Source organism: Echiichthys vipera (genome assembly GCF_963691815.1).
Source record: "Echiichthys vipera genome assembly, chromosome: 19".
In the NCBI taxonomy this organism is placed as follows: Eukaryota; Metazoa; Chordata; class Actinopteri; order Perciformes; family Trachinidae; genus Echiichthys; species Echiichthys vipera.
This window is the reverse complement of record NC_139844.1, coordinates 24,753,922-24,769,280: the sequence shown is the minus strand read 5'-3', so window position 1 is coordinate 24,769,280 and position 15,359 is coordinate 24,753,922. Positions and strand designations below refer to the sequence as shown.

The 15,359-nt window shown below is 46.6% G+C and overlaps 2 protein-coding genes across 2 annotated transcripts; both read left to right on the top strand.

Moving 5' to 3' along the window:
• Positions 1 to 1,032: 1,032 nt before the first annotated feature.
• Positions 1,033 to 3,305, top strand: LOC310961740 (protein FAM177A1; the record flags this gene model as incomplete). The annotated part of the gene is made up of 5 exons (XM_083933951.1): positions 1,033 to 1,415; positions 1,607 to 1,768; positions 1,854 to 1,908; positions 2,012 to 2,106; positions 3,093 to 3,305. Exons 1-5 carry the CDS (start codon positions 1,395 to 1,397, stop codon positions 3,303 to 3,305), a joined length of 546 nt encoding a protein of 181 aa, XP_083790077.1. The 5' UTR covers positions 1,033 to 1,394.
• Positions 3,306 to 4,705: 1,400 nt separating this feature from the next.
• mep1a.1 (meprin A, alpha (PABA peptide hydrolase), tandem duplicate 1) lies at positions 4,706 to 15,014 on the top strand. The gene is made up of 14 exons (XM_083933518.1): positions 4,706 to 6,371; positions 6,463 to 6,487; positions 6,567 to 6,611; positions 7,757 to 7,797; positions 7,991 to 8,066; positions 8,203 to 8,320; positions 9,297 to 9,472; positions 9,750 to 9,971; positions 10,710 to 10,856; positions 10,954 to 11,169; positions 12,306 to 12,767; positions 14,109 to 14,282; positions 14,364 to 14,447; positions 14,886 to 15,014. The coding sequence occupies exons 1-13, from the start codon at positions 6,318 to 6,320 to the stop codon at positions 14,411 to 14,413; spliced, it is 1,806 nt and encodes a 601-aa protein (XP_083789644.1). The 5' UTR covers positions 4,706 to 6,317; the 3' UTR covers positions 14,414 to 14,447; positions 14,886 to 15,014.
• The last annotated feature ends 345 nt before the right edge of the window (positions 15,015 to 15,359 follow it).

The window sequence follows — 15,359 nt, the reverse complement described above, 5'->3', positions numbered from 1 at the left end:
TTCACATAACTATAGATATTATTGTAGTTACTGTTGCTTTTGTGGTTGCCTGCATCTCTGGGACTGTCTCTCTGTCCGTCTTTTCTCTCTTCCTCTCCTTTTCTTTCTCCACAACGGGTCCAGACCGACGTCCGTCCTGCCTGTTAAAAGTAAGCTTTTAACTCTGTGTGCTCAAGATTTCTGGATTAATATTGTATATAAAAATATTATTATTAAAGAAAGTGCAACTTGTCGCTGCTCATGGGGGAATCGTTGGGTCTGTGGAGTGAGGTCTAGACCCACTCTTTATGTAAAGTGTTTACGCACTTCCTGATCGGATCAAGCAGGAAGTCTCTGCGGTGTGTGTGTGTGTGTGTCTGTGTGTGTGTGTGTGTGTGTGTGTGTGTGTGTGTGTGTGTGTGTATGTGTGTGTGTGGGGGGGGGGTGCTTGGATGAGACACGATAAGACGGACGTTCTTATAAACAGTGTGTTCTCACAGTGCTGCTGTTGATGCTTGTTGCTTGGTTTGTGGGGTTGGTGAGGCGCTCTCGACTTTCAAACGTCTGGATCCAGTCATTGGTAGAAGTAGGTCTGGACTTGGTTAGTCCTGGTCCAGTCCCAGCCTGGTCCTGGTCCAGTCGTTGGTGAAAAAAGGTCTGGACTTGGTTAGTCCTGGTCCAGTCCCAGCCTGGTCCTGGTCCAGTCGTTGGTGAAAGTAGGTCTGGACTTGGTTAGTCCTGGTCCAGTCCCAGCCTGGTCCTGGTCCAGTCGTTGGTGAAAAAAGGTCTGGACTTGGTTAGTCCTGGTCCAGTCCCGTCCTGGTCCAGTCGTTGGTGAAAGTAGGTCTGGACTTGGTTAGTCCTGGTCCAGTCCCAGCCTGATCCTGGTCCTGGTCCTGGTCCAGTCATTGGTGGAAGTAGGTTTGGACCTTCGTTAGTGCTGGTCCAGTTCCAGCCTGATCCTGGTCCTGGTCCTGGTCCAGTCATTGGTGGAAGTAGGTTTGGACCTTCATTAGAGCTGGTCCAGTTCCAGCCTGGTCCTGGTCCTGGTCCAGTTGTTGGTGGAAGAAGGTCTGGACATGAACTCCGACTTCCCAGTTCATCTGGAACGCACTGAAACACTTCGGACAGCCGCCTCATGCAACCTCAAAAATGCAAACTATCCCTTTAAGGTCTCGGTGGCTAAAGTTGACACAGCAGTGCAACAGGCCCGGCCTCTCAGAGCTCAAGAAGGAAACTCATTATGCGTTACAGTGACAGCTCTCTGACTGCTTCCCTGTGCAGAGGTCCGCACTGTTGTGTTTGGCGTCTCAGGTTACAAGAGGGATCCTGTATCCTGTAGTAGTTCCTCTCCACAGAGCTGAGTCAGCGTGGATGGACGTACGGTGCAGCTGTGACACGGGAGAGACTTGAGAATGAACAACGACCACGAGGAAGTAAGTGACAAACAGACATGTTGGTTCAGTAACAGGAACAAAGGTGTGAGGTCACTGTTAACAGCTGTGTGGGACGTTGGGTCAGTGGTGTAGCCTGTATGTAAATGACAGCATGCTGGACACAGATGATGTGCACTAATGTCATGTGAATACAAACGAACGCACCTGAAAAGACCTGTCTCGTCTGTCAGATGTCACCGGACAAACAGGAAACAGAGTTTGGGAGTCCTGCCCCGACAGAACGGAGGAGGATCATCCACTTCTCCAGCGGTGAAACTCTGGAGGAGGAAGACCGTGAGGAGGAGGAGGAGGAGGCATCAAACAGAGCTCCCTTCAAAGAACCGACAGAGCGGGTGGGACACGCTTTTTAGGGAGAAATGTCATGTCAGATGGCATTCAGTGGCGTTCGTTTCATGGTTTCTTTCTCTCTTCTCTCAGACGAGGCTGTCGTTCAAGGATGTGGCCGTTCTCGTCGGGAGGATTTCACTCCTGAGTGCGTCACGGGACCGTTAAACACATTAAAGGCATATTAAATCATAATTCTAGCTGTGAAGGAAGTCTCACTCAGTTGTCTTTGTCCTTGTCGCCTAAATTAGCTTGTGATTTCCTCGGAGAGAGACTGGCCGGTGCACTCGGACTCAATGCAGCCAAATACCAGTACGCCATCGATCAGCATCACCGTGACCATAAGGTAAAATACACTGACGGGCCAATTAGTGCGGTCAGTTTAAGCCGAAATAGAGGTCAACGTCGAACAAACTCAACTGATTTTGTGTCCTCAGTTTGTGCTGAGTAAGAGAAAAAAGCCCTGAAGAATCGAAATGGGGGGACGTTTTGAAAAAGACCCAAATGTTTCCGATGATTCAACAGTTCATTGCTTTTGTTGTTGATATAAAACAGTAAAAGACTTTAATGTTCAGGTCTGAATGAACCCGTTTAGTTTACATGAGCGTTAATAAAAGGAGCCAGAAGAAGAACTTTAAAGCAGACTTTATGAATTTTTATGAGTGCATATATAGATATAGTGCAGGTGGTTCCTGGTTCGAATCCCGGTTGGGGCCCTTCTGTGTGGAGTTTGCGTGTTCTCCCCGTGTCTGCGTGGGTTTTCTCCGGGTTCTCCGGTTTCCTCCCACAGTCCAAAGACGTGCAGGTGTTGGGTTCATTGATGACTCTAAATCACCCGTAGGTGTGAATGGTTGTTTGTCTCTGTGCGTCTCTATGTGTCCTGTGATAGACTGGCGCCCTGTCCAGGGTGGACCCCGCCTCACGCCCGATGTCAGCTGGGAACACCCTAACACCTGCACGTCTTTGGACTGTGGGAGGAAACCGGAGAACACCCACGCAGACACGGGGAGAACATGCAGACTCCACACAGAAGGGCCCCAGCCGGGGTTCGAACCTGTAACCTCTGCCTCCATTTATTAAACAGGTTCATTCAGACCTGAACATTAAGATTCACCCAGACATGTTCACCTGTTTATACCCAGTGTTTACATCTGTTGGTGTTTTTTAAATCAGCACATATGTAATTACATTATGTCACGATTGCTCATGTCAACAAACAATTTCCTTACACAGCACAAACTGAGGATACAGAATCAGTTGAGTTTGCTTCTGTTGCAGTTTGTTACGGATGTTTGATTCCTTGTTTTTCACTCTGCTTTTCCTCACTCACAGACAACAAGCAGCCGAGCCACAGACGGCCTCATGGAGGGAGAGGCGGAGACCATCCACCTGTCTCCTGGACTGGATGGGGGTCGGTACGGAGCTGCAGGAGGTGTAATGAGGTGCCCCGCTGGTTCCCAGGAGAGCCGTGATAGAAACCCTACGGACCGAAGGGAAGGCTGTCACAACAGAGCCTATCAAGCAGACGAGAATGATCTGAAATAAACCAAACGAAGAAAAGCAAAGGAACAGGTTCTGATTTGATGTGAAAGTTTAAAGTGCACTGTTAAAAAAAAGTTTGGTGGGGGCTGTTGGTGTTTGTAATGTCAATTTCTCATGAGGGCGCACTCACACTGTGCCTCCGTCCCGTGCCCCAGCACGGTTCACGGCTAAAGTCTGGTTCCTTTGACCAGTGTGAGTGCAGCCGTACCGCGTCTAGGAGCGGCACGCTGGTCGTCCACGGCCCGTTTGGGAGAGGTGGGCTTTTGTAAAGCGTGTTTGCACATGTACGAGCACGAGCGTGCGCACGTGTACGAGCACGAGGCCTACGGCGGTTCTGAGGTCATTTCCTGTGCGCCTGTTGGGACATGGAAAAAAGAAGGAGGGACCATGCGCGGACATTTAAAACAATGGCGGTGAAAGGTTCACGTTGGTGTGATGCGGAGGTGGAGTGTTTACTGCAGATTTGGTCGATGAAAAGATTCAAAAACAGTCGACAAGACGCACAAAAACTCCGAGGTCTACGGAAAGATCTGGAAACAAAGCCACGCATCGCCATGACGTCATCAATGCGTGTGACGTGTTACGGCGTGATGACGTATAGGCAGCAAGAAGCATTCTCCGAGGCCCAGGTAGTGTGGGTACAGACGGGCCTGGAGGGGGGACAGGGACCCTAAGGCACGGGGCACAGGACGGAAGGACAGTGGTAGGGCGCCATAAGTCCAGTCCCAATGTCCAGTTGCCATTAACTCACAGGTGTTTGCAGTGGTCTCCTGCACAGACGCGGTTCACAGGTTGTACAGTATGTGGCCCGTTGAGTTGGTTGATGTAGAGATGAACGGAACAGATCCTGTAACTCTTTTCCTTTTGGGGTGTCGTCACATCGACTCTTTGAACGCTCCTTGGCTTCTCTGTTGCCGGTCTGGTGAGAACTGTTTGGCTCCTACCTGTGTCGCCTCTTCCTGTCACCTGTGCCCCTATTCATACGCCCCTGTGCTCCCAATGACCGCCACCATGTGTCCAAAAATAACAGTACACTAAAGACTAGACCAAATGATAAAATGCCAACCGTGAACAGAAAGTAGCTCCTACAGTATTGTTGAAAACTGTGAAGAGAAACATCACAGTGATAGATGTAATAAGATTAAGATTGCAATTTTGTTTACAACCAAACTAATAAATTATCGACAGTTTACATCACTTTACACTGTTAAAAAACACTGTTTGATTGGTGAAAAATGAAAAGCTATCGACGAGGATGGGATTCGAACCCACGCGTGCAGAGCACAATGGATTAGCAGTCCATCGCCTTAACCACTCGGCCACCTCGTCCCCACTGCCATATACGTTACACAGCCCCATTATAAACAGCAACCGGCAACACGATAGTTAACGTGCCATGCTAATGTGCTAACAAGCCGAGCTAACGTTAACTAACGGTAGTTAACGTGCTAGTAGTCATGTTAACGTGCTAACGAGCCGAGCTAACGTTAACTTACGGTAGTTAACGTGCTAGTAGCCATGCTAACGTGCTAACGAGCCGAGCTAACGTTAACTAATGGTAGTTAACGTGCTAGTAGCCATGCTAACGTGCTAACGAGCCGAGCTAACGTTAACTAACGGTAGTTAACGTAATAGTAGCCATGCTAACGTGCTAACGAGCCGAGCTAACGTTGACTAACGGTAGTTAACGTGCTAGTAGCCATGCTAACGTGCTAACGAGCCGAGCTAACGTTAACTAACGGTAGTTAACGTGCTAGAAGCCATGCTAACGTGCTAACGAGCCGAGCTATCGTTAACTAACGGTAGTTAACGTGCTAGTAGCCATGCTAACGTGCTAACGAGCCGAGCTAACGTTGACAAACGGTAGTCAACGTGCTAGTAGCCACGCTAACGTGTTAGTAGCCATGCTAATGTGCTAACGTTGCCCGCGTACACTTTTAAAAATTAAAAACTAAGTTTCCTGCTACACCACTGAGACAAACGTGACTTTTCTGTTATCACTGAATATTAAGTCTTGTCTGACTTTACCTTCACTTTAGTATCAGTGTCAGTGAGGAAGAGTAAGAACAAACAGATTAAAGGGGGTTAGCTTTTCACGCAGGACTGTTTTTGTATCTGTCGTGATAACACCCCGTTAGCTTTTACTAGGCAGGTGCCATATGCATGAAACTGACTGTGCGTACACAAACTAGACCCATCTTTGTACTGTGGAAAGTGTATATACAGCGACGGTGTCAGTGGTGGGTGCACTCGGCTTCAGTGCATCGTTCGGGGTTCGATTGTTTTCCCCTGTGACCTCTGTGACGTCATCTCAACCCTTTTTCTACTCGTACCCACAAACAAAAATCGTGTTCGTATTCGTAGTCGTGGAAATTGGAGTTTGCACTCACAGCTTTTAGATTCACACTCACGTAAAAAACAATCCTAACCCCAACAGTTTCTCAGACTCGTGTGTGAAAGCAGAATCTTGTGTACGATTTTTTTATTTACGAATACGAACGGTTAGGATCACGGAGGAGTCTTTTAATCATGGACACATGTTTTCCACAGCTGTGTTACTCCATAGTTTCAACGGTTTCGTGTGGACGCAGAGATTTCTTGAGCCGAGTCCGTGTGGACCCAGGACCAGGTGGAGAGATTAGATCTCCACACTGGCCTGGGAACGCCTCAGGATCCCCCAGTTAGAGCTGCTTAATGTGGCCCGGGAAAGGGAAGTTTGGGGTCCCCTGCTAAAGCTGCTGCCCCCGAGACCCGACCCCGGATAAGAGGCTGAGGATGAGATGAGATGAAAAGCCAACATGGGTAGAGTTGGGCGAAAGTCAACCTTCAAGCGTTTGGAGTTATGCGTATGTCACAAATCAGCTGTTACCGAGACGCCGCTGCCTTTTCCACACGTGCAAAAACACTTCATAAAACAGCTCAGCAATAAGTAACAGTGCTGAGTCAAAGTCCGTCTTTATAACCACACAGGCTTCACAGAGCAGAGCTGCAGCTTCACTGTGACACAGGCTGACGATGCAGCGAGGGCTCCTACTGTTCGCTGTGGCGGCCGTGGCCTCTTCATACACTGTGAGTATTTATGCACGGATGATTGGTTCATGATGATGATGGGGTATCTCTGTCACCTGTGGACCACTCACGCTGCTTCTCTCTTACTCAGATCCCTGTCTCCCCCGAGGTGCACGGTATGAAAAATGTCTGTTAAAAGACTTAAGATTGTTGTTGAAAGTCTGTAAAACAAGTGTGATTGTGTTTGTGTTTCAGAGGTGCACGAGAACGGGGAGCATGAGAACCCCATCCTGAACCTGGGTGAGCGCCGCGCCGCTGCTGTTCAGAGCCAAACTCAGCTTTAGAGATAGATAGACGGATAGTCAGATAGATGGATAACTTTGTTTATCCCCGAGGGGAAATGAGGTCATGGTAGCAGCGGTACAAAACAATCAAGACTACAATAAGAGAACAATATCGCACATTTAAAACATTATATTCAAATATATTAAGTGGATTTTAAGGTGCTTATTGACAATTCTGCGATATGTTCCAGACATAGAGAGGAATCCAAAATACGTTTGTCTCACGTGTTGTCTCTCCGATCCGAGCTATCGTTAACTAACGGTAGTTAACGTGCTAGTAGCCATGCTAACGTGCTAACGAGCCGAGCTAACGTTAACTAACGGTAGTTAACGTGCTAGTAGCCCTGCTAACGAGCCGAGCTAATGTTAACTAACGGTAGTTAACGTGCTAGTAGCCATGCTAACGTGCTAACGAGCCGAGCTAACGTGTTAATAGCCACGCTAACGTGTTAGTAGCCATGCTAATGTGCTAACGTTGCCCACGTACACTTTTAAAAATTAAAAAATAAATTTCCTGCTACACCAGGTGCAGTAGTACAATATATATATTTATATATCAATAAAAAGAGAAACACAGAAAACTGAATAGTGCAAATAAATAGAAAGACAGGAGGTGAAAATGTGCAACGTAACGGACAAACTGTACAAAATATCAGCTAGCACATGTAAATATGAATAAACAGTTATTATTATTATCCTGTGTTTACTGTTATTATGTCTTAAATGTTGACTAACACTGTTTGTTGCTGATTTAAATATATCTATTTATATAAACTGTGACTCAGTGACAGAGTGGGTCGTCCTCCATTCGAGAGATTGGCGGTTCGATCCCCACCTTCCCCCGATCCACATGTCGAAGTGTCCTTGGGCAAGACACTGAACCCTGAATTTGCTCCCTGTGCTGCTGCATGGGTGTGTGAATGTGGTGTGAATGGTTAGATTAGATGGTCTGTAGATGTCCACTGCCATCAGTGTGAACGTCTGTGTGAACGGGTGAATGTGACAAACACTGTGAAAGCGTCTTGAGTAGTCAGAAGACTAGAAAGGCGCTTTATAAGTACAAGTCCATTTACCAAGTCCATAATAAATATATATTTGCAGGCTCTGATGCCAACCTGTTTGAAGGGGACATCCTAATCCCAGTAAGTTGTGCTTTGATTGCTTTGATATTTTATATATAATTTGAGAAAAACACTTTTGCTTAATCATTGATAATTGTGCTTTAACGGTTTTATTATAGTTCCTTATCTGTTTCAGATAACGAGCTTTATTGTGCGTGTTTTTATGAGCCCCAATTTGGTTTAAGGTCATCTTTTAAATCCTTCTCTGTGACAGGAAGGGAAGAACGCCATGATTGACAAAAGATACAGGTGGAAATTCCCGATCCCGTACATCCTGGGGGATGATTTGGGTGAGTTTGTCTTTAATGCTCAGAACCCTGCAGACTGTAAAGTGTCGTGTGCTCTCTGGCCCAGAGTCAGCTCACTTTAACAATCACTGTTGTGTAACTCACATGTTGAACAGCGCTTCCTCTCCCCGCTCCACAGATCTGAACGCCAAAGGCTGCGTCCACCAGGCTTTTGAGATGTATCGGCTGAAGTCCTGCGTTGACTTCAAGCCTTACGAAGGAGAGAAGACGTTCATCAAGTTTGTGAAGAGAGGAGGGTACGGCTGCGTTTAGTCTACTGTAAAGAGCCGCTGGGTGACGGGCGAATGAGGCTTCATGAAGCATCTTCTTTACTTTCCCACCAGATGGCGCTTTTTAAAAAGGGAACGATAATTAAAGGCGCACTCCAACTGCCCTTCCAACCCGTGCCCCGTGCTTTAGGGTCCTTGTCCCCCCCTCCAGGCCCGTTTGTACTCACACTACCTGGGCCTCGGAGAATGCTTCTTGCTGCCTATACGTCATCACGCCGAAACACGTCACACGCATTGATGACGTCATGGCGATGCGTGGCTTTGTTTCCAAATCTTTCCGTAGACCTCTGAGTTTTTGTGCGTCTTGTCGACTGTTTTTGAATCTTTTCATCGACCAAATCTGCAGTAAACACTCCACCTCCGCATCACACCAACGTGAACCTTTCACCGCCATTGTTTGAAATGTCCGCGCATGGTCCCTCCTTCTTTTTTCTACGTCCCAACAGGCGCACAGGAAATGACCTCAGAACCGCCGTAGGCCTCGTGCTCGTACACGTGCGCACGCTCGTGCTCGTACATGTGAAAACGTGCTTTACTAAAGCCCACCTCTCCCAAACGGGCCGTGGACGGCAAGCGTGCCGCTCCTTGGCGCGGTACGGTGGCACTCACACTGGTCAAAGGAACTAGGCTTTAGCCGCGAAACGTGCATGGTACGGATGGACAGTGGGAGTGCGCCCCAGTTTGTTGAACATAGAGCGGCATGTAGTGGGCTATAAATGCTCGATGAAGCTTTATCGGCCCGTCACGCCTGCTAGGTACCAGTTTAGAGAGTGAGAAACTCAAATGAACTTAAAACCTTCTGTCCATTGAAATCAAATTCAATCACGGGCATAGATTTAAAGGAGAACGCCACCTACAGTAAGAATTCCAACATGTGTATCCCCCACCTGATCACAAATTGGACTTTCGATTGATCTTTAATGGCGTTCTTCTGCTGCCGTAGGTGTTTCTCTAGCGTCGGTGACCAGCAGAGCGGCCAGATTCTGTCTCTGGGGTCGGGCTGTGACCACAAGGCGGTGATTGAACACGAGCTACTCCACGCTCTGGGGTTTTACCACGAGCAGTCTCGCACGGACAGAGACGACTACGTTGACATCTGGCTGGATCAGGTTTTACCAGGTGTGTCTGATTTCCCGAGGCCCAGCAGTTCATATTTGTCCGCTGTGGCAGACGTGAGTCAAAGTCTGAGACCGCATGATAATGTTGTTTGATCCCAAAGACACTCAAGAGTTTAACCAAAATAGCCTCATGTTGCTGTTTAACATAACCACAAACAACACCAAATACACCAACCAGGTCTGTCCTGAGGTATTTATTAGTTTCTAACACTTTCTGTAACTCTTATTGTGACATTTTGTTCGCAGGAATAACTAAAACAACATGTCGCTTCCTGCAGGGCTCGAACACAACTTCAACAAATACAACGACGACTACGTCACTGATCAGAATACAGCGTACGACTACGAGTCCGTCATGCATTACAGACCCTTTTCCTTCAACAAGAACGACTCCGTCCCCACCATCACGACCAAAATCCCTGAGTTCTACAACATCATCGGCCAGTACCTCGACTTCAGCGAGATGGACACTCTCAGGCTCAACCGGATGTACAACTGCTGTACGTATGTGTGTAAATCATCCCAGGGTCTTTTTTGGCAAATACACTCATCAGATAATCCAAGACAATTGTTTTTGTGTAACAACTATTAACCGAGAAATCCTGGAGAGTAGCTAACAGCCGAATGTGGTTAGCTCGGGGCAGTACGGTGGAGGCATTCAAAGGTCTTTTTTAACCACTAATGCTGCTGAAAATAACAGCAAACCTCTGCAGCAGCATGAGAAGAGTCCCTTCACACACAACAAAGCAGCAATGGGCTCCTTCCTTTGGGATTGACTTTGGTAATCCACTGTAATGGACTTTACTATGAGAGGAGCTGGTACAGGGGCCAGTAGGTAAGTCTTTAAAACACTCTTTTAATAAACTCTGGCTTCACTAACTACGCTGTTGCTGCTTTGTTGTATGTGTAGGGACTCTTCTCATGCTGCTGCAGAGGTTTGCTGTTATTTTCAGCAGCATTAGTGGTTAAAAAAGACCTTTGAATGCCTTCACTGTGCTGCCCCGAGCTAATCACTGTTAGCCACATTGTGCTGTTAGCGTCTGTTAGAGACTCTCCTGGATTTCTCCGTAAATAGTTGTTACACGAAAAACAACCGACTCAATGGCTTATTTGATGAGTGTATTTTCCAAAAAAGACCCTGGGATGACGTTACGCCGGAATTTCACTTAGGGTTCAGTTTGTACAAAAGCCTGATGACGTCTCAAATCCCTCCACCCCCCATCCCCTTCCCTCCCCAGCTGGTCCTCTCACCCTGCTGGACCAGTGTGTCTTTGAGTACGCGAGCATCTGCGGGATGATTCAGGCCTCCTCCGATGATGCTGACTGGGTCCATACCAAGAGCAGTGTGGGGGCAGAGGATCACACTCTCCTGGGGAAATGTAGAGGTCAGAGTTGACTGATTTGTCTCAGTTCAGACCGACCGCATGGAAGGAAATGTTGTTGTTGTTCGCTGTAAGAGCTTCTCTTGTGTTCACTCTCCAGATGCTGGGTACTCCATGCACTTCAACACCATGACTGGGAAGCCTCTGGAGTCTGCACTGCTGGAATCCCGAACCCTCTACCCAAAGAGGAAGCTTCAGTGTCTGCAGTTCTTCTACAAGATGACCGGAAGCTCCAAGGACAGGCTGGTGATCTGGGTCAAGATGGACGATGGCACAGGCACCGTCCGTAGGATGAAGAAAATACACACCTTTCATGGTATTTATGAAGGGAAGACGCAGCTTTGCATCAAGGCAAATATTCATGGGAACATTTGGTTTGCTGATCAGTTCACTAACGACATTCAAATCAAGTTATTTTAAGTAAACAGTTAAATAAGATCAGAGCAGGATGAGAGGATTGGTACCACTCAGTCATGTCTGTATGAAGCTAAAGCTAAGCGTGTGAATGAACATGAGCAGTAGAGATGTGCGGGAGGAACCAGCTAAGTTTGAATGTTTCCAGGCAAAGAAATTGTTCCGACACATAAACTCCCCAGGAAACAAGTTGTTGTTTTTCCATTTTCTGTTGTGTCGGGATTAAAAAATTAAGATACGTCTCAGTAAAGTTTAGAGTTGCTTGTTGGGCGGCCGTAGAAATAAAATATAAAGAAAGAAAATTCCAAATCGAATCAAAGTAGCGGTAGAAGTAGTTATATGGTCAGAGTGGCGGCCATTTTTATGGGTACTGTAGCCATTGCAATGTACTAGCTTAAACTTCTGTAAAACCCGACTTGCAGCTTGTAAACGGGTGTGGTTAGCTAGCTAGCTAGCTAGGCAGCCTTCACAACAACTACCATTTTCTTTAGTACTTTAGTCAAATGACCACATCAAATCCTTCCTACTCGTTTTGTTTCTATGTGCAGGACTATTTTTGTTTTTACCTTTGGGCAGAGTCACGCTAGATGGTTCTTTTACTTCCTGTCAGAGAAAAGCTAGCTCTGGATTTTTACTTAATGAACAGATATGAGAGTAACGGTAAAAGTAGTTATGTGGTTAGAGTGGCGGCCATTTTTATGGGTACTGTAGCCACTGCAATGTTCTAGCTTAAGCTTCCGTAAAACCCGACTTGCAGCTTATAAACTGGTGTGGTTAGCAAGCTAGCTAGCTGAGCAGGCTTCAATTGGTTGATCATAATAACTAACTACAACCACCATTTTCTTTAGTTAATGAACAGATATGAGAGTGGTTTGGATTATTTCACAAAACGTAACAATGATCCTTGACAGTTAACATTTTGAAGGCTAATGTAATTGAAGGCAACACTTCACAACTTCACAGTCCCACTACTGAACATACAGCTAATGCTACCATACGAGGTAAGAATTGTCATCTTGTCTTTTCTCTGTGACGCAGCGGATTCTGACCACACATGGAAGATTGCCCATGTCCCAATGGAGGTAGGGGTGAAATTCCGGTATGCTTTCCAAGGCGTACGCGGTGACCCCTCTACATCTGCTGGTGGCATCTACATCGACGACATCAGCCTGACGGAGACCCGCTGCCCAAATGCCGTGTGGAGGATCCAGAACTTCTCCAAGATAATGGAAACAGCCGACAACAACACAGTTATCGACAGCCCTCGCTTCTACAGCCCTGAAGGCTACGGTTACGGTGCCCGTATCATACCAGTGTCAAGTTACTCTGACTACACCGGGAACTATGCAGGGCTGTACTTCCACCTGGTAAGCGGGGACAATGATGTGGTGATGCAGTGGCCAGCGGTAAACAGGCAGTTCACCCTGGTCGTGATGGACCAAGACCCGGACATAAAGCTGAGGATGTCCACCGCTCGCAGCCTCACAACTGATTTGAAGAGTAAGTGCTCCATCCTTTATCCCCAGAGGACGACAGTACAATAAAACATAGCATAGTTATGTCGCAACCATGTTCAATTGAAATGCGAAACAATACTTAGTAACCCCTATAAATAAAAATGGTAGAAATGTGAGGCTGTTTAACAAACTACTGAACAACATCATAGACCATAGACCTGATCTTATTAACAGATAATGCGGAGGTCTTAGTGTGTTCAGACAGGAAGTCAAATCACCTAAATATTGTTTAGCGCTTAGTTGCCGAGTCTGTGATAATTCGCCCCAAATAGCCGACATACTTTAGAGTCGTTAGCTGTAGGCTAGCATCATAGGTTAACAAGAAATCACAGTGCAGTACAGAAAGTTTGCCAAGAGACCGAACCGATCAGCGTTGGTTTCTTTGGTGGATTGAAGTGAAACAGAAGAGACTGTTGAGTGTGAACAACATGGAGGCTTCCACGGATGAGATGAGCAGCTATGGAGCGAGCCGCTCACTAACTCTTTGTTCTCTGGATCCTTCTGTTGAATATGGACCAGGCTCCTGAAATTGGGCCTTTGATCCGTAAATTCCCGTTAAACACAAAGGGAAAATCTCCTTTACCCACATGTTGTTTCCTTTCTGAGCTTTGCCTCCACGCTGTTAGCACGTCACACGCTTCAGTCATCTGATTGGTTAGTTTGGCCCGTATGTTGGTGACAGACAGGTGGTTTATCCAATCAGAAACCAGGATTTTCACCCCTTCCCAAAAGATCTTTACACCAGAGTTCAGATGGATCTGCTGAGACCATGAAAACCAGTCCATCTGGAGGAGTCAGGTTAATAACTGACATCCCATGGAAGTGGTTCAGGCGGGTGTAAGACCCCCTCTGCTGCCTGTCAGTGCTGGGGCAAAGCGTCACCAAACGACGTACAAACAACCATGAGTGTTTTTTCCCCCATACCAAAATATTAACTCGTAGTGCCGTTGATTTCCTCCGTCAAAACGAACCAAGCACCGACCAGCTGTCACTCATCGCTCAGTTGTTTTGTTGCATGCTTGGTTGGAGCATTGTGGTCTGGACCATTGATGACGTCCCTTGGAAATCGAAAATGAACTGAGGTTTCAAACGAAAACACATTTGCAAAGTAGTCAGACGATACCAGTCCACATTTCTTTGGTAGTTGAGAGACACTTGACCACAAATGTCAAGCACATGATGCTTTTAGAGGCAAAGTCAGGGGATCACAGAACCTTAACCCGTCCGACCGACATCCCTGTCCTCATCCTTAACTTGACCAACATACAGCATCGTTGAAGTGCATCGTTCCTCACATGGAAGGTCTGTCTCTGTGTCCTTATAGCACAAGATGGAAAGTTAATCTGGGACAACCCCTCCAAGGTGGGGACTTTGGACCCTTCCACTGGTTTCTTCAGAGGTACATCGTGGGGCTGGAGAAACTTTGTCAAGCACTTTGACCTCAGGCGGCGCAATTACCTCAAGAACGATGACCTCATCATCTTCATCGACTTCGAGGGTTTGTGGTCTTCTTGTTCACTATTGTTTGTGTCGTGTTCCAAGATGCAGGCATGACGAGTGATTGTCTCTTTGTCCCCAGATATAACGCCACTGATCCAAACGGAAGTTCCCATCAAACCACAGGAGTAAGGGCCACACAGGGGGTAATCAGGACTAACTGGAGGTAAGACGTCAGACTTTCTTTATTTCACATGTTACACCACAGGGTGACATGGTAGGTGGTTAGCACTGTTGCTTAGCACTGTTGCCTCACAGCGAGGGGGTTCCTGGTTCGAGTCCCTGCTGGGGCCCTTCTGTGTGGAGTTTGCATGTTGTCCCCGTGTCTGCGTGGGTTTTCTCCGGGTTCTCCGGTTTCCTCCCACAGTCCAAAGACGTGCAGGTGTTCGGTTCATTGATGACTCTAAATCACCCGTAGGTGTGAATGGTTGTCTGTCTCTGTTCGTCTCTATGTGTCCTGTGATAGACTGGCGTCCTGTCCAGGGTGGACCCCGCCTCACGCCCGATGTCATCTGTGATCGGCTCCAGCCCCCAGTGACCCCGACATGAATGAATGAATGAATGTTAAACCACACTTGTCACTTTGTTTTTCTAAAATGATCAGATGCAACGTGTGCGGCTGGGATGAGAAGAACGACCTGTGAAGACGAAGGAAGGACGAAGACTGCTGTGACACAATATCAGAATTATAAATATAAACAAAACAACTTCAAATGTGAAGCTGAAGTTTACACATGACACATGTCGTCTATGTGAACATCAACGTTGCTTCTCAATGACCCGTTGTCTTGATTCAAACTATTAAATGAAGCTGTTGAAGAACATGTCACTGGTTTGTTTCTTGATCAAGAAGTTAGAGGAATAAATGCTTTAACATTTGTTATTTTGGTAAAATGATAATTAAGAGTCATCAAACTGTTTCAACATGAACACGTCATCACATACTTCCATTATTTTAACCTTTGAAACAACATGAAGTACAATAGTCTTTCAATTCAGTTCAATTGTGTTCATAATGCCAAATCATGACAAAAGTTATCTGAAGACACTTAAAATAAAGAGTAAGTCAAGACCACAC

Coding starts and splice junctions, on each gene's coding strand:
- mep1a.1 (XM_083933518.1), top strand. CDS start 6,318: ATGCAGCGAGGGCTCCTACTGTTCGCTGTGGCGGCCGTGGCCTCTTCA. Junction 7,798..7,990: donor AAGGGGACATCCTAATCCCA/GTAAGTTGTGCT, acceptor TCTCTGTGACAG/GAAGGGAAGAACGCCATGAT. Junction 8,321..9,296: donor AAGTTTGTGAAGAGAGGAGG/GTACGGCTGCGT, acceptor CTGCTGCCGTAG/GTGTTTCTCTAGCGTCGGTG.